The following is a 26920-nucleotide window of genomic DNA, read 5'->3' as shown; positions in this document are numbered from 1 at the left end:
AACCCCCACAGTAGATCTTTCCACTCCAAATTGATTACCGACTGACCGGTATCTGTCTGGCATTGCAAGCTTCTACAGGGCTATTGCCACTTGCTTGTGAACTGTGAGGGCTCCTCTCATCTTGGTATTCTTGAGCTTCAGGGCAGGGGAAAGCAAGTCACAAAGTTCCATGAAAGTGCCTTAGGCATGCGAAAGTTTCGGAGCCACTGGGAATCATCCTAAACCTGTAACACTATGCGGTCCCACCACTCTGTGCTGGTTTCCCAGGTCCCGAATCGGCGTTCCATGGCATGAGCCTGCCCCAGTAACACCATGATCTCCAAAATGTCGGGGACTGCGGTTTTAGAGAAATCTGTGTTCATGTCCTCATTACCGTGCTGCCGTCGCCTCCTTGCCTGGTTTTTCAGGTGCTGGTTTTGCGTAAACTGCACAATAATGTGTGAGGTGTTTACAATGGCCATAACTGCTGCGGTGAGCTGAACGGTCTCCATGCTTGCCATGCTATGGTGTCTGCTCAGGCAATCCAGGGAAAAGGGTGTGAAATGATTTTCTGCTGTTGTTTTCACGGAGGGAGGGAGGGTTGACTGACAACATTTACCATAACCACCCACGACAAATTTTTGGCCCCATCAGGCATTGGGAGCTCAGCCCAGAATTCCAGTGGGCAGTGGGGACTGCGGGAACTGTGTGATAGCTACCCACAGTGCACCGCTTGGAATGTTGACGCTTGCCACGGTACTGTGGACACACACCGCCGAATTAATGTGCTTAGTGTGGACGCATGCACTCGACTTTATACAATCTGTTCCCAAAAATCGACTTCTGTAAAATCTGAGTACTTTCGTAATGTAGACATGGCCTACGAGAGACAGACCTAAGCACTGAGATGTAGCAGATACTCCAAAATTTCCTGAATACAAGCTAGCCCTCGTTGAATGCCCAGGGCCAGTGATCAATTTGAAAACCACTTCCATTTCGCCAAATGCGTAACTCTAGAGGATGGTTTTTTGCTATTGAGAGGTATTTCTCAAACATCATGCATTCCTCTTCCTCATCTAGCCATGCAGCATCCACGTAACGAGATACAGACTGCTCAGTGTTGGATGCAAAACTCAACCATAGTGCTGAGTCAGTAGGCAGTAGATCAGGACAATGAGGAAGAGAGATGGGAGGTTGAATAGATAGACTTAGTAGGTCAGAGAACCAACACTGTCTCAGCCGAATTGTTGCAATGAGAATTTGCTTGGTATGATTCAGTTTTAGTTTGAGAATAAGTTGAGGAATCAGTGGGATCATGGGAAAGGCATACATTAGCACTGATTCCCAGTTCAGGTGGAAGGCATTGGTTAAGGTTCCTGGACTAAGACCAAGCTGAGAGCAAATTGATCGCACTTGTTGTCTTTTGTGGCAAACAGATCAATAGCTGGGATGCTCCATTTTGCGAAGATGGACCTCAGCACATTGTAACTTCAGAGACCACTCGTGATTCTGGGAGAAAATCCAGCTGAAGTGATCTACCAAGTGACTGTGTACCCCTGGGTAAATGAGCAGCTATGCAAATTATGTTTTCCTCGATGAAGAACTGCCAAAACTTACTGCTTCTTGACAAGCTGGTTGGAGCAGGCTCTTCCTTGCTTATTCATGCAATACATTGCGGTGTTGTTGTCTGTGAGTATGTGAACTGCTGTGTCCCTGATATGATCTCAAAAGACTTGGTATGCATTGTAAATGGCTAGAAGCTCCAGGACATTGAAATGGACAGACACTCTTCTTCTGATCACAAGCCCTGAATTTTCAGTGCCCCTAGATGTGGTCCCCAAACTATTGGAGAGGCATTGGTGATTACAGTTCATAGAATCATAGAAGATTTGGGTTGGAAGAGACCTTAGGAGATCATCTAGTCCAACCCCCTGCTCAAAGCAGGACCAACACCAACTAAAACATCCCCGACAGAGCTTTGTCAAGCCAGGCCTTGAAAACCTCTAAGGATGGAGATTCCACTACATCCCTAGGTAACCCATTCCAGTGCTTCACCACCCTCCTAGCAAAATAGTGTTTCCTAATATCCAACCTAGACTTCCCCCACTGCAGCTTGAAACCACTGCTCCTTGTTCTGTCATCTGCCACCATTGAGAACAGCCAAGCTCCACCCTCTTTGGAACCCCCTTTCAGGCAGTTGAAGGCTGCTATCAAATCCCCCCCTTACTCTTCTCTTCTGCAGAAGTTCTGGTTGGTGGAGCAAAGGGAACAACCTGGCAAACATTGCTCTGAACTGCCCACCACTGTAGGGAGACCAGGATTGCCGGGGACACCCACAGAATTTGGGCAATTGACAACTCAGGCAATAGACCAACTTCAATCACACTTACAGACGAAGGGGCAATCTCACATACTGGACTATGTACATGCACACAGCCACATGGCCTAATAACTTCACGCATACATGGACTGTAGTCCAAGGTTGAGACTGAAGTGCCAAACACAGATGATGAAATGCCTAAAATCGTTCATTTGGAAGAAGTGCTCTCGAACTCAAGAGTCTAGTAGGGCCCCCAAATAACTCATTTTTTTTGAGTCAGTGTTAAACAACTTCCCTTTGTTCAAAATCAGACCCAGACGATTGTAGAGACAAAGAATTGGACATGTGAGAGAACTTGCCCCTCAGTAACCAATCATGCAGATATGGGAAGATATTAACTCCTTTTTTCCTGAGCTATGCTGCTACCATAGTCATGCAGTTGGTAAATACCAATGGAATGGAGGACAGGCTAAACAGAAACACGGTGTACTGATAATGCTGACCTGCCATTACAAATCACAGAAACCTCCTGTGACCTGGAAAAATCGCCACATGAAAGTAAGCATCCTGAAAATCAAGGGTAGCAAACCAGTTTTGATTCAAAGCAGGGAGAACAGTCATTAAGGTAACCATGAGGAATCTTGTATCTTCCCTCAGACTTGGAGACCAGGAAGTACCATAAGTAGAATCATTTTCCCTGATTCTGAAAGGAAACCTCCTCTGTGACCCCCAAAGCTCAAAAAGTGTGCACCTACTGAAGAAGCAGACTCTTAAGAGGGTTCCCTGAAATGGTATGGGGTAGAAGTGTGAATAAATAGGAACTGAATGGCATAACCCAGTCCCAGTGCTTCGGACCCAGTTGTCTGTAATTATTGACTCTCAAGCCCTGTAGAAGTTGCAAAGCCTATCCTCAAATGGCGGCTTGAAGCATAATGACTGCAATGCCGACCCCAGAGACAGAGTCAAATTGGCTGCTTGGCAGAAGCTGATGGAGGACGGGCTGTCTGATTGGCATTGGGACCAGAAGACCTTATCCTATGAGACTTGTGCCTCTTTTTGGAGACAATTCGACCTGAAAAACCACTGAGGGCGATATTGCTGCTGCTGACATCTGTTTACTGCTGGGGTAAAAATCCCCAAATTAATGCAATTTAGCTCACAAGTCTTTACATGAATGTAACATCTCCTTAGTTTTGTCAGAAAACAAGATTTGTGGCTGCAGCAACAGATGTGCAGGAGGAGAGGCGACCGGCAGAATCGGTAATATCATTCTGGACTGCACCAAGGATTGAGACCATGCTGACTTTGGAACATCCCTGAGATTCCAAGGAGGCCACTCTGGGTAAGGGTACTGCATTGGTGGCCAGTAGGCACTAGGCCAAGGATGCCTCACTTTACTACAGGATTGGTGCCAATCCGGGTACTGATGGGTGATCCCCGGGAGGTCTTGATGACTTCTGCGAGTGATAACAAGAAGGTGAGGGAGAAGATAAAGACATCTCTGAGCCCGATACTGAGAAACTTTCCACGTAGTCCACATGCAATGAAAGAGTGATCCCCAGCAGGCTCAACAAATGTCCAGCCTCATCCAAAGTCCAGCACATCAGATGCATTGGTAATGATAAAGTTAAAACCCTAGACACTTCAAGCACTGCTAGGGCCTCACACTTACATTCTATACCAGAGCAGATGTCAACACTGAAGTTGAAGCCAGCACTATTCCCATCATGGCAGTGAGCACCAGAGTCATCAACAGCAGCAAAGAGAATACCTGTGCTGATTTTCAGTGCCCAAAAGGCGGGCAACTTTAGTTCTGTACCCTCAGTTAGAAGAGGTGCCAAAGTTGGTGCCTACACTAATGACAAGTCCACAACCCATACAGCTGGCGCCAAGGGCACTGACGAAGAAGCCATCACACCTCAGCACCCTTAAATCTGAGGAGACTCAGGAACTGACAGGCAAAGCAAGTCTGATGCTGCCTGATATGCCTGCACTGGTATGCTGTCAAGCAAAGCAAGTCTGATGCTGCCAACACTGACACCACCAGTACCAGACTCAATGGTGGACCCACAGATGATACTGGAGACGACAGTACTGAGTCCACTTGCTCTCGCCTCAGTGCCAAAAATCGGGTAGATGACCCTGCTCTCACGTACAGGATGAATCACGGTACCTGTCTGCACTCCTCTTAGAAGGGAAAGAGGAATCTCTCCTAACTCTGGAACAGCTCCAGTCTCTTTTATGAGATTTTTTTCTAGGGGGACCAGAGGAAGGAGAACGGTCTTTTTTCCTCCGGGGAGAGCCCATGCTGCCTCAAATACCCTCTGGGAGGTCTACCTATCCGTGAAGGTCCCCATTGCCAAAGCAGGCCATATGGCTTGCTCCAGAAGGTGCTGTTTCAAATGCAGGTTCTGCATTCACTTACAGATGCAGCACCTTTACTTAAGGTGTCCCTAACACAGGCATAATAAACAGCATGTGTGGGGTCACTATTGAGGACAGTCATCTCACACAAAGCATAATGTTTAAACTCTGGTGATGGCATCAGCCAAGATGATGATCCATCTAAACTACTACAATAAATTAACCTGAGAGTACCACTAACTATTTTAATTATTAACTATACACAATAAAATCCCAAACAGACTGAGGTGGAGCAGCATGAGGTAAAATACCACACAAAATGTTCTGACTCTAGCCGCAGGCAGTGAGAAGGAACTGAGAGGTGTCAGAGCAGAGCTGCCCTTAAACAGTCAAGGGAGAGGCTAAGGGCCAAAGGGCACAGGCATTACCCCTGTGGGTACTGCTAGGCCAAGTTCTCCGGGTTCAATGTGCTGGGTGCACACACACCTGAGTGGAATACATGTCTGCAACCATTCAAAGAAGAACTGTCAATGTTAACTACTCCTCCCATCCAACTACCTGTGGTTAATAGACTCTCACTATCGTACTGCACCTGAAGAAATATTCTATTTTCTAATCTTTAAAAAAGTATTCAGGGCTGGTCTATGCTAGTTTTTGCACTGGTGTACCTGCACCAATGTACACGCCGAGAGTGGACATGCTGCACCAGTGTAAAAAGTCACTTTCCCAATACAGTTTACTCTGATCTGACACTTAGACAAGCTTCAATAATGCATGTAACCTATGCTGGTGCAAAAATTTCAAGTGTAGACAAGCCCTCACTCAGTTCATTTATTTATGTGACTTTCTCAGGCGTTCATGATAAGCAAACATATAAATGCTTACAAGAGAACCCTGTGAATTAAGAAAATGCAAAGTGATATCAATACAATCAGTAAACTGTTGGCCTCATTGAGGTCAATGGCTATTTTGCATTGAGTTCAGTGGGCACAGAATTTCACCCCATCTGTTTACCCCACTCTTGCACAGAAAAGCATAACAAAACCGAATTTCCATAGATGGTTTGGCACTCTATCTTCCATAGAGATCAATGAGAAATTTATAAACTGCATTTTCCTAATGTCCTCCTCCTCCTGCTTAAAGAAAGTGTCTACTTTATTGCAGAATGGGCCGTCAAGACTAAAGCTATCAAGATGAAAACTTTTAACAGGTTAACACATTAACAGTCCATTGAACTACTGCATTAGTTTAATTCTCTCTTTTTAAACTTAGACTGTAAATTAGATTTTACAGTGTCATTTTACACAAAGTTCCTTAAAATATATGTTAATGGAGAAAAAACCCCAGAGATTATTTTAAACATAAACATCTGTCAGAAACAAATATTTTTAGTAGGACTCACCATCTCATTTCCGAAAAGTATGTCAACATAAGGCATGACTTTCATCAGCGGCTCTTTATAGACCTGGCTAATAAATGGTGCAGAAAGATTCAAAGTGAAGATCTTGTTGTTTGCAGAAGAATGACTGGCCACCTTTAATATTGCTTCTGGTGAAACTGTAAGAAAAAATCCCTGCAAGCAAGCAAGCAAATATATATTACTAATTTCAAATTAGGAATCATATTAAATAAGTTGTTTGCAGGTAGGACAAAAAATGAAAAGCACACTTATTGAATGTGAAACTGTGTATAAATGGCATCCTTTGATTTAATTTAATTAGTTAGATTAATCCATTATGCCTGATCTCTTAATAATGCAGTATAATATTTAAACAATGAAAAAGATGTCATCCAACATAATTGATAATATTTTATAATATAAAATATGAAGCCATTTATATGTTAATAAAGCCAATAACAATAAAAGGAAACTGAAATAAATAACTACATAAATTAGGGTTGCCAACCCTCCAGGATTGCCCTGGACTCTCCAGGAATTAAAGATTAATCTTTAATTTAAGTACTTTAATTTAAATATGTCATGTAATGAAACCTCCAGGAATACGTCCAACCAAAACTGGCAACCTAAGTGCAGTCTCCCAAAGAAAAAGCTAATTTAGAGTAAGGAGTGCAGATCAGGGTTTAGGAAAGTAATAAGAGTGAAGATCAGACCAGGCCTTTACTTCACTTGATTCCCTTCTGAGGAAACCAACTCTGCTGGAATGTATATGAGGCTCGTTCAAATTCACACATTGAAGCTAAAAGAAAATCTTCATTACCTGACATTAGTAGTCCCTATCACTTTCTTTAAGGTTTCCAGACAACAGAAGAACAGGCCACATATACCTTTTAGTCTTGAACTGTAATACACACTAACTCACAGAGACCTTCCTACCAAAACTACAAAGAGAAGGATTCTGGGTGGACTCCTCCTGAAGGTCGAAACAACAGACTGGACTTCTACATAGAGTGCTTCTGCCGATGTGCCCGAGCTGAAATTGTGGAAAAAGCAGCATCACTTGTCCCATAACCTCAGCCATGCAGAACACAATGTGATCCACAGCCTCAGAAATAACTATGACATCATAATCAAAAAGGCTGACAAAGGAGGTGCTGTCGTCATCATGAATAGGTTGGAATATGAACAAGAGGCTGCTAGGCAGCTCTCCAACACCACTTTCTACAAGCCATTACCCTCTGATCCCACTGAGGGTTACCAAAAGAAACTACAGCATTTGCTCAAGAAACTCCCTGAAAAAGCACAAGAACAAATCCGCACAGACACACCCCTGGAATCCCGACCTGGGGTATTCTATCTGCTACCCAAGATCCATAAACCTGGAAATCCTGGATGCCCCATCATCTCAGGCATTGGCACCCTGACAGCAGGATTGTCTGGCTATGTAGACTCCCTCCTCAGGCCCTACGCTACCAGCACTCCCAGCTATCTTCGAGACACCACTGACTTTCTGAGGAAACTACAATCCATCGGTGATCTTCCTGAAAACACCATTCTGGCCACTATGGATGTAGAAGCCCTCTACACCAAAATTCTGTACAAAGATGGACTACAAGCTGTCAGGAACAGTATCCCCGATAATGTCACAGCAAACCTGGTGAAGGAACTTTGTGACTTTGTCCTCACCCATAACTATTTCACATTTGGGGACAATGTCTACCTTCAAATCAGTGGCACAGCTATGGGTACCTGCATGGCCCCACAGTATGCCAACATTTTTACAGCTGACTTAGAATAACGCTTCCTCAGCTCTCGTCCCCTAATGCCCCTACTCTACTTGTGCTACATTGATGACATCTTCATCATCTGGACCCATGGAAAAGAAGCCCTTGAGGAATTCCACCATGATTTCAACAATTTCCATCCCATCATCAACCTCAGCCTGGACCAGTCCACACAAGAGATCCACTTCCTGGACACTACGGTGCTAATAAGCGATGGTCACATAACCAGCATCCTCTACTGGAAACCTACTGACCGCTATTCCTACCTACATGCCTCCAGCTTTCATCCAGACCACACCACACAATCCATTATCTACAGCCAAGCTCTACGATACAACTGCATTTGCTCCAACCCCTCAGACAGAGACAAACACCTACAAGATCTCTATCAAGCATTCTTACAACTACAATACCCACCTGCTGAAGTGAAGAAACAGATTGACAGAGCCAGAAGAGTACCCAGAAGTCACCTACTACAGGATAGGCCCAACAAAGAAAATAATAGAACACCACTAGCCATCACCTACAGCCCCCAACTAAAACCTCTCCAACGCGTCATCAAGGATCTACAACCTATCTTGAAGGATGACCCATCACTCTCTCAGATCTTGGGAGACAGGCCAGTCCTTGGTTACAGACAGCCCCCCAACCTGAAGCAAATACTTACCAGCAACCACACATCACACAACAGAACCACTAACCCAGGAACCTATCCTTGCAACAAAGTCCGCTGCCAACTGTGTCCACATATCTATTCAGGGGACACCATCATAGGGCCTAATCACATCAACCACACTATCAGAGGCTCGTTCACCTGCACATCTACCAATGTGATATATGCCATCATGTGCCAGCAATGCCCCTCTGCCATGTACATTGGTCAAACTGGACAGTCTCTACGTAAAAGAATAAATGGACACAAATCAGATGTCAAGAATTATAACATTCAAAAACCAGTCGGAGAACACTTCAATCTCTTTGGTCACTCGATTACAGACCTAAAAGTGGCAATTCTTCAACAAAAAAACCTCGAAAACAGACTCCAACGAGAGACTGCTGAATTGGAATTAATTTGCAAACTGGATACAATTAACTTAAGCTTGAATAAAGACTGGGAGTGGATGGGTCATTACACAACGTAAAACTATTTCCCCATGTTTATTTTCCCACCCCCCACTGTTCCTCAGACGTTCTTGTCAACTGCTGGAAATGGCCCACCTACAAAAGGTTCCGCCCCCCCCCCACCCTCCTGCTGGTAATAGCTCACCTTAAAGTGATCACTCTCGTTACAGTGTGTATGGTAACACCCATTGTTTCATATTCTCTGTGTATATAAATCTCCCCACTGTATTTTCCACTGAACGCATCTGATGAAGTGAGCTGTAGCTCACGAAAGCTTATGCTCAAATAAATTTGTTAGTCTCTAAGGTGCCACAAGTACTCCTTTTCTAGTTACTATTCAGTATCCCTGTTTTGGTATTTTATATTTATATAGATCAAGGATCGGCATCCTTTGGCATGTGGCCCATCAGGGAAATCTGATGGTGGGCCTTTACCAGCAGCGTCCACAGGTTTGGCCTATCGCAGCTCCCACTGCCCGTGGTTCGCCGTCCCAGGCCAACAGGGGCTGCGGGAAGCAGCAGCCAGCACATCCCTCAGCTCATGCTGCTTCCTGAAGCCCCCCATTGGCCTGGAATGGCGAACAGTGGCCAGTGGGAGCTGTGATTGGCCAAACCTGCTGATGCTGCAGGTAAACAAACCGTCCCGGCCCGCCAGCGGATTTCCCTGATGGACTGCATGCCAAAGGCTGCCGATCCCTGATGCAGATGCTACACATTGGTGGGGAATATTAGTTAATGTAACTACTGCAAGCTCTGTAGATTGTACATACTTTATAATAGTAATAATTTTTTCAAGAGCTTCTCCCTCTCCGAACTCAAATGATGAAAACATGACAAATATAAAATAAGTGTCAAAAATGAAATACTGAATAAACAGAGTTGAACTAGAAACAATCCAGTATCTCATTTAATTAAATTTCAGTTTACTTTCTTTCCCCCTCCTTTATTTTATCCTCTCACATCCTTAAGTGCATATGGCGTTCACCAGTTTTCCACCATTTATTTTGGTCTTGGGCTAGTCTGTTCAGGCTTCTGAATGTCATGTTGATGAATTTAGCTCTCTCTATTGTTCTAAGTAATATTTCTCTAGGTTGTCCTCTTTCTACTCTTTCCAGGTGGTGCCCACGTTATCACTTGCTGTGGAAGTTATGTTATTGGCATATTTAAAGTGTGTCCTAAATATGTCCATCATTTTCTTCTTGCATATTTGATGCTTCAGTATGGTTTGCTCTCCTTTGAATTTCTGATGTTGCAAGAAACTGTCTTCAGTGCACTCAGAAGATCTTTCATAGGCATTTGCTTTGGAATGAGTTAATCTTCTCATCAATTTCTGTTGTAGATTTCTATGACTCCGCTCCAGACATGACACCAGTATTCAAAATTCATAGTTGCGTGTCAGGGCCAATCATGCTACTTTTCCAAATCTTCTCAAGCTTATGAAAGTTGTTTGCTGCTTTTGATATTCATTGTTTGACATCTAGCATGGTGTCACTATCATTGTATTTCTGATTCCATAGATAGGTAAAATGACTTACTTCTTCTAGTAGGTTGACGTCAAAATGGGAACCATGATTGAAAAGATGTGATGGCTGCCATTTTGAGCTCAACATTCTGAATCTTTGTGACTAAAATCTAACATGCAATGTTGCACTGCGCATATACCAATCATCATTTCAAAACCAATTGCAACTTAGTAGAATCAATAATTAAAAGCAGGCAAAATGATTGAGTCTTCATTAAGGAGCAATCACTTACCAAGTCTGGTTATGCAAATAAATAAAATTGGTTTTATTCCTACAAGTGAAAAAATCCAAGACCTCAAATTCACCCATATGAAATGGCAGACTTTGTCCCTGCTCAAAATTACTGATCTCAGTTTGTACACCCAATGTGTTGTGATGATTGATAGTAGTCCATCTTTTATACATTGTTTCAACCAAAAAAGGGAACTTTTTTTTTTTTAAACTGTTGACACACTGACTTTACCATGGTAAACTGTAACATTCTTCAGTTCCATAAAGTTTAATATCACAGTAGGATACCAAGTTAAACATACTCTAAGATGCTTCACTTATTAAAAATAATACCTTTATAATTGCTTAATTATAGTAGTCTTGCATTTCCATAACCTTAAAGAGTTCACTAAATATTCTCAAATTTGATTAAACATACTGAATTAAAGGCAGCAATCACATGTGCTGCAAAATAACAAGCAACTTGCAAGTAGGGTTTTGTAAGTAAAGCGCCATTTCAGTCTTATCTATAGCAACACTACTGCAACACTCTAAAAACATAATGATGAAAGGGTTCTATTTTCCAGTTCTCATCACCATATTATTCTGTCTTCACATTAGAATACATCTGTATTTTTATTCAAAGTAATTCAGCTAAAGATCATCTTGGAAGTTCTACTCATTGACAAATTTTAATCTAACAAGGAGTTTACAGATTAAAGATCATTTTGAAAACATTGTCTAAATATTTCCCATTGCTCCACACTTTCCAGTTTAGCAAATATACGATCACTGCCAAAATCTGGACTGGATCCTGCCAAGAGATGAGCACCCCATTAAAGGCAACAGGAGTTGAGGACCCTTTAAATCTCCTTGAGCTGCTCAGCACCTTTCAGTATTGAACCATATAAGCAACAAACCTGCCTCCTTTCTATTTTTGTATCCCAAAGAATTAAAACAAACATGATATAACATCTTGTCTCCATAGCAATCTCTTCCATCTTTTAGTGTTTCATTTAATGAGCAGTTGGAATTATTATCCTGGTCAAATAATTAGGCTTCTTACCAATTTCAGATTGAAAACTTGATCTGAACTAAAATCCATCTGATTGTAATTTAAGATACAGAATAGTATCCCCTTGGGATCTAAGTCATGCCTAAATCCAACTTTTTCCCCTCTTCTTTTGAAATGCAACATAAGGGTATTTGAGATGTACAAAGTATAATTTGCATTTCAGACCTTGCACAGTAAAGGCCATGAACTCACGAAAGTTGAAAGATTGACTTTTGGGTTTCTTTAAAATAAACTCAATTTAATTTCACTCCACTCTTCAAAAGGTTTCTTTCCCTCATATTTTTCTTAAAATGAAAATTTGGTCTTAAAACATTTAGGGATTACAGCTGTATTAAAGATGAGAGAGCTCTTTTTTTAATACTCTGCCAACCATAATTTTTCTTTGTAGAAGTAATTTTCGGCTGTTTGTTCCAGGCAATAGTGCCGAAAAAGAATGTAGGGGGAAATTTGACTGGTCTTTAACCAGAGAGCTGGGTTTAAGTAAGCCAACCAGTTTGCATTCCAAGAACTGAAATGAACTTTGGCCATGTTTTTACTGAGGCTCCAATTTCAGTCATCATTGTCCAGCTATCAGCACAGTTGCACCAATGCAACTAGTGGACACACTAAAAAAATTGTAAGTTTTGATTTGCACCACTGTAGCTTACTATAGTTTTAAATAGGAGTAAGCTCCACCAGTTCAAATAACAGTTTTCCTTGTCTATGCTAGATGTTTGCACCAGTGTTGCTACAAGAATGCCTGGCCACAATAGCTGTAATCAGGACAAATCACCACTGTAGACAAAACCTTTGAAATTCCATATGCAAATTTCTCTCTTATGCTTAAAACAAGCGGCTTGCAGCATTTTCAAATTGGTAGGCTACAACCAACATCTAGTAATAACGTAAGGTCAACAAAAGTATATTTGTCGGTCCAAGGAGTGAACATTTAGTAATAAAAATATAAGATTAGTTTTTTGGAAAGCGGACACATAACAGGACAAAGTAACATCAAATTATCCTTCTGATTCTCATACCCTCGAGCACTGCCAACTTCCTAAGTGGCTGGAAGTTATATTTCCTAGTTACACATTAACCAGTGTTAAAAAACATGATTATTGCCTTAAACCTCTCGTTATTGTATAGGACACATGGAAACCACTTCAGCTCTATTCTCAAGCTGCAAACGAACACATTTTGAACTCGCAACAGAAATGTTTTGAATGGAGGAAGAATATAAAACAGCTAATCAGGAGAACTCTCTTAGCAGAACACCCTCATCTTGATGTTTATGGATGAAACTGCCATTTAGTATTAATGGGAGTTATAACGAGAGGTCACCTACTAGCAGCTATTATTTGAGTGCATTATCTATGCATATTCCAACTTGCAGGATTGGCACCTCCTGGTATTGAGCAGTGGAATCTTCTAGAGAGCAGTGTCTGTTGAAGCCATTTGCCCCTCCCTTCCATTCCACTTGTGGATGATTCCCAGAATATGAAGCGGGGAGTGGCCCCAGCCACTGTTCAGTGCCTTCTCTAATTTTGGAATTCTTTACCTGAGACATCAGAGAAGTGGGGAAAGTGGGCAGGGGCTGCGAACACACAGAGGCAACACTCTCAAAGAACAATTATTACTGGCAAATAACTCTTTTTTCTTCCAGTGGCCTCTACACATTCCCTCTTGTGGGAGATTAACAAGCAGCACATCTCCATAGGAAGGTGGGCTGAGGAGTTCTAGATGAACAAGAACTGCAGAACTGCCAAAATGAGCATCAGCTCTGAATGGCAGGTCAAGAAAGGATTAGAGGGTGGCCACAATTTTGCTCTCCCTGATCACACCTAAGTAAGGGACACATTTTTGCTTCAAGTAACAACTTTACAAATTCCATGAAAAGACTAAGCCCCCAAAGGATGCTGCCTTCAGATTAACTGAATATCTTTTAATATATATCCAGGTGAATGAAAACCTGGTGAATCATACCAAGGGTGTACAAGAGACTTGGGGAATACAGACAAGTTTAGTGGCCTGTAAGAGATGGAAACAGAGATGACTTGAGACTGGAAATGGAGAAGAGGATACCAATGAAATCCTACTTCAGTTTATAGAGGAATAGCCATTTGGCCTGTATTTCACTGAGGCTTGGTTTACACAGTTTTGGTACCAAGATAACTATGTTACTTAGGGGTGTGATTTTTTTTTACTTATACTGGCACTGGACTACTTCAAGCAAGTGGTGCATTTGGAAACAGTGTCAAAACTTTGGCAGCAAATTCAGATGGTTATTGGACCTTCAATGCTATAAATTATGGGCATCAAGTGGTTCACCAGGTCCATGGTGCTGGATACTAGACACTGCACTCTGTTGATCTGTATGGATCAAGGGATTTCTATGGTGTCTGACTGTCAGCACCAAATTAAGTCGACCTGTAAGGCTCTGAGGACTTTGGCACAAAGCTGACAGTACCAGAACCTTGGTGCTGAATTAGGCTGACCTGGAGGAATCCAGAAACCTCAGAGCCAGCACAGGGCCCTAGCACTGGGGTACAACAGATAAGACCAAAGACATGGATGCCACCAGATACAAAGCCAGTTAGCTTAGTTGATGTCTAAAGTTGATGCTGGAGGTACACATTGCCAGACTGAGTCAACTGGACCTGAGAGGCCTCCTCCATCAGTAGAGCTGTGTGAGGTGGCCCTCCTGCTCCTTTCCATCTTTCATATTCAGGTGTCCTTTTCATAGACATCAGAATGACTGGACACATTTAGTAATTTTCTGCACAAGTAATTTCTTTTGTGAGGTCATCTCTCCTGTTTTTATCATATGAAGACCCAGAGAGTTTCTTCTGACTCTCACTAAACCTATGCAGCACCAGCAATAGCAGATGTGAGTGAAACAAATTAAGGGTGTCAAAAGTGTCCACATTACAGGACTGGAGACGGTTGAAGCATCTCCTGGAGCCAGGAATACTCCACCTGTGGTGAAGGTATTTCTCTATAAGGTGTTCCACCCAAAGGCACTGATCCTGCAATCACATGTGCATATGAGACACTTTATTCACATGCATAGTTCCACTGAACTCAGTAAGATAACACAAGAGTGAAATTATTCACATGCATGAGTGTTTGCATGATCAGGGCCAAGATTTTCTAAAGCCAACAAGTATTTCTTTAAACCCAAAGCTGAAATCTGTGACTTAGTATTCATTTAAACAAACCCAGACTCAGAAGACAACAAGCAACTATGTATTGTTGGATTTATGATTCTTGAATACCACACAGACAATGTTTGTATGAGAACAAAAAATACAACTCAAGAAAAAAAGAGGTTAGTTACCTGTAACTGAGGTTCTTCAAAATGTGTGGTCCCTATCTTTCAGAGTAGCAGCTGTGTTAGTCTGTATCCACAAAAAGAAAAGGAGTACTTGGGGGAACCTTAGAGACTAACAAATTTATTTAAGCATAAGCTTTCGTGAGCTACAGCTCACTTGTTATACGCATGTGCCATACATCCGGAGCTGGATATTTTGAAAGTAGTAGTGCCTGTTAGTTCATGCATGCACCCTTGCTTCACTGTGTTATACCAATAAAATAAAAACCAGCAGGGAATAAGGCAAAATGCTACATTTATTGTGAATCCAGAAAGAATCATAGTAAGCAGTTAGTTATAGCTATAACATTCCATTTAATTTAATATTTATTCACACATTCATTCATACACACACAGGTTCTGCAAGGTTATCATCATAATTACTAGCCTTAGAGTTGCTCGTGCCAAGCCAATGGCCAGGTGGCCTGGACACGAGGAGGGAGCTGGGCCTTGTCAGATGCTCATCTGATGCTCCTGGAAGTTGGTTTGCAGAATCAGACCCCAAAGTTCTCAGTTTCTAGAGTCCATTTTTATAGGACTGTATTCCTATGCCAGTCTATGGGAATTGCTTCATCATGCTGTTGCTGAATCAATCAGCAGATGGCACATTCCTGATGGCTCCGTGCTGCCAGATGTTATCTTGTTCTTTGATTCTCCCATTCTTGAGGCTGTTGGGTGGATTCCAGTCTGCCCTCTGGGAGTCCTCTGGTTGTTTCCACTTGACGCTATCTTCGGCCAATTGACACTGGATTCTTAGGCTGGCACCTCCCTGATCATTCATTTATTATCCACACCAAGCATTCATCCACATACATCCTCTATCTCTATTTTAATCACAATTGTTAATAAAGCGAGACGAATACAACAAAAGGGCGGGGAGTCTCTGTGTGCTGTTTCTGTTGTTACAAAGTATCGCTTTGGTCTCTCTCTCTGTGAGTAGTTGTTGTTACAAAGTATTGCTTTGAGAACAGACTCTGTTTTAGGATGTACTAACACAATTAGCAGCTTGCAAGTTTCACACAGAGAGGGAGAGAAACTGTAAAAATAAGAGACCAAAAAACCAAGAGACCTCTTAATTAGTAATACCCTGGAATTTAAACTATGGGAAATCAAACTCATTTGTGATTTTAATACAGAACTTCTTTAATATGATCCAACATAACAGCCATTTCATCCGAGGTGCTGATGGGTAGGGCGGACCAAGTGTGCCTTCAGTTCCTTCTCCACCACAAACTAAGAAATCCGCAGCAGAGGGGAAGGAGCGCAGGATTGGAATACAGATAGGGACCTCACATCTCAAAGAACCTCCAGTTACAGGTAAGTAACCTCTTCTCTTTGAGTGATGGTCCCTATTGTATTCCACTGAGGGTGAAAGGAAGATGATGGAATCATGGAACAGAGAACATCCACACTGAACGAGGCATACATTGCAGAATCTTGCACCAAGGCATAATGGGAAAAGAAGGTATGTACTGAACTCCATGTGGCCAACCTATTGCCTGCAAGTGGTACGTTATGAGGTGCTGCTGTAGTCAATGCTTACACTTTTATGAAGTGGGCTCTTACCCCAAGTGGTGGAGACAATCCCGATAACTGATAAGAGTGTAATGCACCCCGAAACCCACTTAGAATGGAGATCGCTTGCCCTTTAATCCTGGTCCATTACAGTGATAAAAAGTCTAGGGCAGTGGTTCTCAACCAGAGGTCTGGAGCCCCTGGGGGGGGCCGCAAACAGGTTTCAGGGGGTCCATCAAGTAGGGCCAGTGTTACAGTAGCTGGGGCCCAGGGCAGAAAGCTGAAGCCCTCCTGCATGGGACTGAAGTCCAGGGCTCTGAGCCCCGCACCCAGGGTGGACGCTGAAGCCTGAGCAACATAATTTCATGGGGGTCTCTGTGGCATGGGGCCCCAGGCAACTGCCCTGCTTGCTACCCACTAACATTAGCCCTTGATTTTATATACAGAAAAACAGCTATTGTGGGCTGTGGATTTTTTATAGCACCTTGTGGGGGTCTCAGAAAGAAAGAGGTTGAGAACCCCTGGTCTAGGGGACTTCCTGAATGATCTTGTCTTCTGCAGATAGAAGACCAAGGCCTGGCGGACATCAAGGGAGTTAAGGTGCTGTTCCTCCACTGAGGAGTGAGGTTTTTGAAAAAAAGCAAGTAAGTATATGGATTGGTTGAGATGAAAGCGGGATAAATCCTTTGACATAAACTTGGGATGCAAGCACAGGGGAAAAAATGTCTTTAGGGAACATGGTAAAGGGGGGATTCTGCCATCATGGCCCCCAGTTCACCAACCCTTCTTTCAGAAGTAATAGCTACCAAGAAGGCCTACCTGGAGCTACCTGGAGAGGAGAGACAGTAAGCAGGAGGCCAGAGGTTCAAAGGGCGATTTCGTCAATGCCATGAGGACAAGGATGAGGTTCCATTGGGGAACGATGGGTTGAAGGGGAGGAAAAGCCTGTAGGAAGCCCTTCCAAAACCTGGTAGTCGAGGGGTGAGTAAAGACAGAGTGCCCTTCCACAAGGGGGTGGAAAGCACTGATCGCAGCTATGTGCACCTTGATGGACTTGAGAGCGAGGCCTGATGCCTTCAGGGAGAGGAGATAGTCCAAAAGAAGAGGGATGTCCACCGCTTCAGGAGCAAGACACTTTTGTTGGGATCATGAGGAGAAATGCTTCCACTTGGCCCTATAGGACTGCCTTGTGGACTCTTTTGTGCTACTCGAGAGGATATCTTGTACTGCTGATGAACATTCCCATTCTAGTGAAAATGCCTCTGGTTCTGGGTTCATCTTCACAACCATTAGCATCTCCTACGCTTAGTCTTCGCAGAAGTAATATTTCGGAGAGCATCTAAAGAGCCACAACCCCCTCATGCTGTAAACCTGACCTACCCCCTTTGGGGGGTATCTAGCACTCTTTTTACAAGCTTGAAGTGCTATAACAATGGACAAATGGGTCCTGGATGTCATTCAACATGGCTATATGATTGAGTTCACAACATTACCTCATCCACATCCCCCACCCTGGCCCCGCCTCAGGGACCACTCTCACAACAGCATTCTCACCCTAAAAGTAGACTCCCTATTGCAAAGGGGAGTGTCATAACTATACAGCTAAGGGTAGCCTAGAATTCCTCCTTACCTGTAAGGGGTTAAGAAGCTCAAATAACCTGGTTGGCACCTGACCAAAAGGACCAATGGGGAACGAAGATACTTTCAAAATCTTGGCGGAGGGAAGGCTTTGTTTTGTGTGTTCTCTTGGGAAGCAGAGAAGCAACAGCTCAGAAAACTCCTTCTCCTATAAACCATCCTAAAAGTCTCTCATATTACAAAAATTTTAAGTAAAAGCCAGGCAAGGCGAGATAGATTATCTTTTGTTTTGCTTGTGAATTTTTCCTCCGCTGGAGGGAGGTTTACTCTTGTTTTTTGTAACTTTGAAACTAAGCCTAAAGGAAGTTCTGCTGTGTTTTTCAATCTTTTGTTACCCTGTAAAGTTATTTTCCATCCTGATTTTACAGAGGTGGTTTTTACCTTTTTTAAAATAAAATCCTTCTTTTAAGAACCTGACTGATTTCTCTATTGTCCTAAGACCTAGGGGTTTGGGTCTGTGATCACTTTGTAACCAATTGGTTAGGATATTATTCTCAAGCCTCCCCAGAAAAAGGGGTGTAAGGGCTTGGGCGGATATTTTTGGGGAATAGGAACTCCAAGTGGTCCTGTCCCTGATTCTTTGTTAAATCACTTAGTGGTGGCAGCATACCCTCCAAGGGCAAAGAATTTGTGCCTTGGGGAAGTTTTAACCTAAGCTGGTAGAAAAAGCTTAGGGGGTTTTTCATGTGGGTCCCCACAGCTGTACCCTAGAGTTCAGAGTGGGGAGGGAACCTTGACAGGCAGTGATAGGTCTATCAGGGTGCAGGGTTCTGTTCCACCTATTTCCTAGTTGCCAAGAAGGGCAGGTGGAGACTGATCTTAGACCTCCGCTGTCTCAACTGCTTCATATGCAAGCCAAAGTTTCATTAGAAAGAGGCATGTGATTTCCAGCTCTCCATATGCAGGACACATACTTCCACGTGGATATCCGTCATACCCAGAGACATTTCCTGATATTCATGATGGGCCTTTGTCACCTCCAATACAGGGTTTTACTGTTTGTACTCACCACTGCTTTATGGGTCTTCACCAAAGTTTTGTTGGTAGTGGAAGCCCACCTCCTGCACCAAGAGGTCCTTATGTTCCCTTCTCTTGACAATTGGCTGCTAGCAGTGCAATCAAAAGGGGAGGCTCATGCCTCGACCTCTATGCTTCTCACGCTCTTCTCCTCCCTGGGAGTGAGTGTAAACGTTGAAAAATTGACTTTGGATCCCACATGTTCCCTAGAATTTATTGGTGGCCTCATTGACGTGATCTTGACACGCTTCTACCTACAGGAGGACAGTTCCAGGCCCTATAAGAGCTCATTTCCAAGGTGATTTCCAGTTCTTCTGTTCTGGTCAGGACTTACCTTTCTCTTCTTGGCCACATGACAGCTTGCACATAAATTACTGCCTTAAATCTTCTACGCTTTCGCCTCCTACAACTGTGGCTCAAAAGAACATATTCTCCCATGCACCACAGCACGGACTTCCTACTGATGGTTCCCCACGAGGTTCTCTCCTCCTTCCAGTGGTGGACGGGGACTGCACTGGGACACCATTCCTTCCATCCTCCCCAAGCATGACGATCATCACAGATGCGACGATCATCAGATGGAGTGGTAAGCACATGACTCAAGGGATTTGGACCGCTCAGGAATCCCAGATGCACATCAATATCATGTAACTCTGGGTGGTGTGGACAGCATGTTGCGCATTTCTCCCATCCATTTATTCCTATCATGTTCTCATCATGTCAGGCAAAACCACTGTTTACTACAGCAACAAACAAGGGGCACAAGGTCACCTGCGGTTTGTGCAGAGGCAGTTCGTCTTTGGGATTGGTGCATTGGCCACACGATCCTGTTGATGGCAGCATATCTTCCTGGGATTCAAAACGTAATTGCAAGTCCCTCAGCAGGAAATTCGTGACCAACCACAAATGGGAGCTCCGCGACACCATGGTCTCCAACATTTTCAACCACTGCAGGATTCCTACCTCAGACCTCTTTGCCTCCCATGCCAACAGCAAATGCACCAGTACTGCTCGGCACTCTTTCTCAAGGCAATGCACAAGTCATCCGCTTGTCAGATCAGATAAATTATGCCATGCCTCCCCTACTGCTCCTGCTGCATGTCCTACACGAGATCAGACAGAAGAGAGCAGTTTTCTGATCACCCCGTTCTGGCCTTGCCAGTTCTGGTTTCCCCTTCGTCTCCACATGTCAGCGTGTTCCCCCACTTCCAGCTTTCCTGGAACTCCTGATGCAACACAGCGGCAGGATCCAGCATCCTGATCCACAGACTTCACCTCAGAGCTTGGTTTTTGGATAGGCATTTTGGATGGGGCCATTGGGTCTTCTGCATTTGAAAGGAGGCCCATAGGACCATTGGTGGAAGAATTGGGGAGCTTTAAAATGTTGCACCAGTGGTGGGCAGTAAAACTTGCACTTGAGTGCTGGTATGTAGATACCCAGTGATTGCAGAGTGGCTCTGAAGTCCTTGAGGAAGTGAAGGGAATCATTAGTCTTCTGATAGAAGAGATGAGACTCATTAAAAGGGAGGTCCTATATGGTGTTCTGGACTTCCTTTGAGAAACCTGATGAATGCAGCCACAACTCCCTCCTCACGACAATCTTGTAGCCACAGTGTGCAAAGAAGTGTTTGGAGTAGACTGGAGTAGTTGTCTTTGCAACTAGTTTTCCCTCCTGTAGAATAGCCTGGAAGTGGGCTTGATCGTGCTGGAGAAATCTGTCAGAGAAGTCTGCCAACTTGCCATAGGTAAGGCAGTTATATGTAGTGAATAGAGCCAAGTGACTGGAGATGAGAAATTGAAGGCTGGCAGAGAAGACGACCGTGTGACCCAGAAGATCCAGTTGCTTGCCCTCTTTGTTTGCCAGGAGGGAGTGCGAGTGTTGTTGATGGGCCTGCTCCATTGCTGCCTGTATGATGAGGGAATTGGGTGGGGAATGAGAGAACAGAAACTTGGACCCTTTTGCAGGTACATAGTACTTCTTCTATGCCCCCTTGAGGGTGGGTGTGCAAGTGGCTGGAGTGTGCCAGACATTCTGGACCAGTTGAAGAATGGCACCATTGATTGGTAGAGCCACTCTTGCTGGTAAGATTTCAAGCAGCTGGTGCTGTTTCTCCTGTACTTCCTCCAGTGGAATGCGGAGGGCATCAGCCACCCAACATAATTCCTGGAACTGATCGTAGTCATCTGGGGGCAAGGAGGGAGGCGAAGACACTGCAGCGTCTGCAGACAATGAAAGGAACTGCTCTGGTTCTTGTGGTACTGTTAGAGTCAGACTACGCGGTCGAAGAGGAGAGATGGGGGACTCCTCTCAAGTGGCGTGAGAAGGTTTCAAAAGGCAGATACTGCGGTTATGACCCCCAGTACAGTCAACCAGGCAGATCTGGTGGTTGCTGTAGAGTGTCCCAAGAAGCAGGGTGCCAATGGCTCCATTGCTTAGGAAAGGGAGAGTATTGCCATTGAGTCGGTGTGACCTTAGATTAGTCGTATTGGTGGTATGGGAGGACCGGACCCTGGGCTCCATCTGAGTCCTCCGATGCTGAAAAATCAGAGCCCAGTTCGAATGGCAGTGACATTGGAACTGTGGGATCTGTAGGTAAACGGGCAGTAACTTGACCCGAGGGAAGCAACTCTAATGTAGGAAAGCATACCCACCTAGGAGGTGACAGCACTTGAAGATGTGGAGATCTCACCTCCTCCAAGGCAAAGAGGTCATGAGGCTTAGGGGCCAACTTGAGTCTCCCCAGTATCAGTGGTAGGTACTCCACAGTTGGAACAAGAGCTGGAACAGAGGACTGCCTCAGAACCGAAGGTTCCCTTGACTTCAGTAGCACTGACCTGGAAGAAATACACGGCTTGGTGGACAGAACAGGCAGAGCTGACGGTCTGTGCGACTTCTTATTGTGCTTTTGAGCACTGGAACATGCTGCTTCTCTGTGGCTGGAACTAGGGGATGGAACAGTATCCTTCTTGGGTCTGGAGGAAGACTTACTGCCATGCTGATGTGCACACTTCCTTGTCTCACAAATAGATTCCAGCATGGGGTCCATAACACTGGTACCTGCGGAACCGGACTGGAACTCTGCATCAGGAGGTGCACTCCTTGATTGCTCAGGCCAATGTACAGGGGGTTTCCCAGCCTGGATCCAACTGCGGCCTCCACGAGGTGCTTCTTGAGGCGGAGAGCCCGGCCTTCCTAGGTACACCTTGGGAAGGAGAGGCAGATACTGCACCTGAATGCAATGTGGGCTTCCCCCAAGCAGTAACAGCAGCACTGCTGCTCATCACTGATTGAGAACAAGCAAGGGCAGGAAGTGCAGATCTTGAACCCCAGCATCTTCGGCATAATCTAGTACCCTGGCGTGGGTGCTGAGAGGGTGCGGGGAGTGGGAGATTGGCAAAACAGCATCCCAAAGTCCTTAAAACTACTACTCACAGTATAACTACTACAAAAATAACAAAGATACCATTCGAAGAATAAAAGTCTTTTTTCTGTGTTTTAGAAAGTATGTCACAAGAGAACAGTAGAAGCTCCAACTCGGACCATGCAGCAGTGAGAAGGAACTGAGGGTGCAGTCAGTCCGCTCTGCCCTTTATCACCTCAGATGAAACCGTGAGGTGGAGAAAGGGCACATGAGCAGACCAACAGACACTACTACTTTCAAAATCCCTAACTCCAGATGCTTGGCGCATGTGTATAACCCTCAGTGGAATATAATAGGAACCATCATTCGAAGCAGAACTAAAACAGTTTACATAAAAATAATTCATAGCCATCTGAGCCAATGGATTTTGATTCATGATGGTCTGGACTGATTTTCAAACAGCATTTGATAACAATATAGAAAAATTGTAAGGGAGAATCAAAATATTTAACTGTCAGAAACAAATATAAAGCTGCCTGCTGCCTTTTAAAACAGGTTATATTCTGCCAACACAGAAAGGAATAAATTCTTTAATCCAAATTTATTTTATGGGAAACATTTACAGCAATATGCAATTTCAATTACACCACCCTCATCCATCAAAAGGATGGAAGTTTTCTGTATATATAGACAATTGGACATTGCTGTAATGAAAATCCTGATATAAGTCCTGATTCAGCAAAGTATTTAAGAACTTGCTTAACTTGGGGCTGGTCTACACTAAAGTTAGGCCGGATTAACTATATTGCTCAGGCCCTATGCCCTTTGCAAAGTAGTTAAATCAACCTAAATCCCAGCGTAGAAACCACTAGGTTGACGGAAGAAGTGGATTTACTACAGTGATGGAAGAACCCCTTCTGTTGCTGCGGTTAATGTCTACACTACAGCAGCACTGCCCCGGTGCCCCTGTAGCATTTCTAGTGTAAACATAGCCTAAGCATGTGACTAGTCCCACTGAAATCTTAAAGTTTAGCACATGCTTAAGTCCTCTGCTGAACTGGAGTCATAACTCACTAGGTCAGATCTTTCGCTCAGGTTAAATCTCCTTTGAACTCCAATACCACAAAGGGGACTTAAAGCTACCTTAATCAGATAGATGAACAGTCCCTTATCATAGTGTAGCCTTGCACCATCCATTCCTCCCCCTGTAAACCTAGTGAGCATATCAGGGGCATGCATAATGGAGTAAAGCTGGTAAACAATGCAGTCTGGCAATCCTAGGCCTGCAGAATGATCCCTCAGGGACTCATTCTAGCTAGGATACATTAGAACAAGTCCCTATGAGTATATCTTCTCCCATGGAGAAGGTAGAAAGGTGGCTGAAGAAAACAGAAAGGTGGAAGGTAGAAAGATGGACCTGCCTGGAGCATTCTCCCATGGAAGGCTGTGGCAGAACAGGCACATCTGCCTCAATTTCCCTCCTTCAGAGATCCCAGTAACTCCCCTGGAAGATTTCTTAACTCACTAATACCTTCCTTGGGGCTGGTTTATTACTGAAAGATGGTTTAAATAAGCCATAACAAAAGTCCCAAATATAGTTCATTTCTCATACCCATTATACATAGTCTTTAAAATTCCACATCTTCCCATCCATCAACGTACTACATACAGCATCTTCCACCACTCATGGCCTCCTCTTTGGTCTTGGCCTGGCCTTTTATCAGGACAACCACCCCAACCCTTTTAGTTGGAGTGCTCTTACCAGTGGGAGGCCCCACAACCTCTCTCCTGGGAGTCTGTCCTCACAAGGGGAGCATCTCTCACTCCCTCGGGCTCTCTCATTGTTCTCCTGGCTCCCGTTCTCCCCTCTGCTGGTCCACTGCTTTCAGCCCTCGCTGGCTTAGAAATCAGCAAGCAACTCCCTCTGCTGTTCTCTGGCCTTCAGCTCTCTGGCTTAGGGAGGTCATCCAGCAAACCCCACCTTCTGATCTCCTGCTTCCCCCCTTCCGCTAGGAACTACCACTGCTACCTTCAGAGACCACCTGGTCTCTCATCTGCCAATCTCTCTCCCACAGGGAGCTGTTGCTGACTCTACCACTGTCCTGATCAATCCCTCCCATCTAGGGCCCAGCTTCTGTCTTTCCAGCCCAACTGGAGTCAGCTGATGAGTCATAAGTGCACTAGCCTCTTCCCGCTCAAAGGGCCAGTGCCACCTTGCGGCTGGGGCAAAGAGACACCTTTGCTTCCCATCATTTGAGCTGCATGGAGCATGAGCTTGATGCAGCCCAGAATCCACCCACTGCGCATCATAGCTCTAAAACATTCTTCCTTTGAGTTAAAACTTCCATTGGTAGCTCTGAGGCAGGAGGTGAATTTTTTTATAACATTAATGTAAAATACCTTTACTTGTATCTGAGTTATGTGTATGGATGTAGGGGGAGAGAGAGAGGGACAGGGAGAACCATTTGAAAAATCTCATCTTTAAATCTTGAAATGTCTGGGTACAGTACTACTCAGGACATACAGTATTGCCAAAGAAATGGGTTTAATAAACCAGGTAACTTTTTCCTCAATTATGACCATTTAAATTAATAATCTAAAAATACATTAATGTAACTTTTACAGCTTAATTATACAGGTATCCGATAGTAGATAACCAAATGACTTAGGTATTAAAATACTGCTGTTGTAAAAAAAAAAACCCTAAAATATAAAACTTAAACAAAACAACACTAAAAAAGTGTCAACTTTTTTAATGAAGGTGTTTTTTTAAAATATCTTGTACCTCACCTAGAAGGAGAAAATAATCTACACAGAACATCCACTACATACATACAAAATGGTTGCAGTACATGAAAGCTGTTCAAACTCTATAGCCCTTTTCCTCAGGAACACTAAGTACCTACACAGTGCTCATTGTACTTTCAAATTACATTTTATCTTCTAGTGATCAGCAAATGGCTATTTAATGAAATATAAACCACTGGTTTCCACTAGATCCTACTGGAAACAGTTGTTTTAAATCAGAAAGTAAAGATGGCAAAAACGCAACAATTTCTCTGAGTAATAGTTTTGGCTCACTGCAGTTTGCATTGTTTATTTTTATGAAAGTATCACTTTATAACTGGAAAATGACTAAGCTGTAAGCTATTGTTTTATCATTCTGAGTGGCCAGTGTTTCTGTTTTTGATAAAAGCCAAGTTTCAAACAGTTTTCAGTAAGGAAAAAGCTTAACTATCAGTAAATGTGCTTATATTAACCCTGACATTTTCTTCTAAAATGGGGCCAACATGTCGAAAGGAGAGGATTGCTTTCAGACTTGAACAGCTTTTTTCTGCTGAAGCAAACTCTGATTGCTGCCATATTAGTATCTATCAGATTGCAACAGTAGCATAAAAACTCATACAAATATTGACATTAGATGATTAATAGAATTGTTTTGTGCACATTATAGCAACATTTTAATTCCTTAAACAATTTAGAAATGCATTTCAGTTAAAATTACTGTAAAGGTTAAGATATGCATTCTTCAGGAATTTCTATCAGCCAAACCTAGGACAAAACAGCAACATGATTTTACATATGAAATCTGTTAAATTATTGTATCTGAGCACATGCACTTACAGAACAAAGAGACAGACCGACAGAGAAGCAACAGAGGGATAAGGGAAAAGACTGATGAAGGGAAGTTCCTATCATTTTTTCCCCTCTTCATTCTCCCCAGACAAAGGGCTTCAGTATCACAATGGTCCTCATTTTGGCAAGGAGGGCTAGTTCCTTAAGTCTGTCTCTGAGTTAGCTACAGAAGGTCTCCACCATCTCCAAGGGGCTGAATGAACAGATTTACCAGGTGCAGGAACTGGGATCCCTGTGTTGTTCTGGCTCCAGAAACTGGATCTTGTAATGATTCCAAGATATTTTTCCCCCTAGTCTCCACATGTTCAACATTTATATGGTCATCAATAAGCTGATTTCAGATTTTTGTATATTCCCTGACTGAATAAACCTCTGCTGCTCAGAGCAATAGAAAGCAGGTTATTATGCCATATAAGGGGTATATGTGTGCAAGAACTAAGCATACATTAACTACTGATGAAATAAACGGGAGCAAAAGTCATATACAATAAATTGTAAGGTCTAAAATACCATGTGCCATCTGCATGGGAATTTGCCCACTTTCAGCAGACATGATTCCAGTGGGACAGAGAGCATATAATTCACAGGAGTCCCCGGACAGTGCCCTCTTGACATACTTTGTTTATCT

General features: G+C 43.5%; 1 protein-coding gene across 6 annotated transcripts in view; it reads right to left on the bottom strand.

Annotated features, from left to right (window-relative positions):
• ADK (adenosine kinase) overlaps nucleotides 1–26920 on the bottom strand; it is a 542329-nt gene that overhangs the window by 124557 nt on the left and 390852 nt on the right. For 5 of the 6 annotated variants that reach the window (XM_073353156.2, XM_073353153.2, XM_073353159.2 and 2 more), the window contains one exon: nucleotides 6066–6236. The exons of the other annotated variant lie outside the window; for it this stretch is intronic. In XM_073353156.2, the coding sequence (XP_073209257.1) occupies nucleotides 6066–6236 (171 nt within the window). The remainder of the gene's footprint in view (nucleotides 1–6065; nucleotides 6237–26920) is intronic. 6 annotated transcript variants of the gene reach the window in all.

The sequence above is a fragment of the Lepidochelys kempii genome, chromosome 7 (genome assembly GCF_965140285.1).
Source record: "Lepidochelys kempii isolate rLepKem1 chromosome 7, rLepKem1.hap1, whole genome shotgun sequence".
In the NCBI taxonomy this organism is placed as follows: Eukaryota; Metazoa; Chordata; order Testudines; family Cheloniidae; genus Lepidochelys; species Lepidochelys kempii.
The sequence above is the reverse complement of the archived record's forward strand: the minus strand, read 5'-3'. Positions and strand labels throughout refer to the sequence as shown.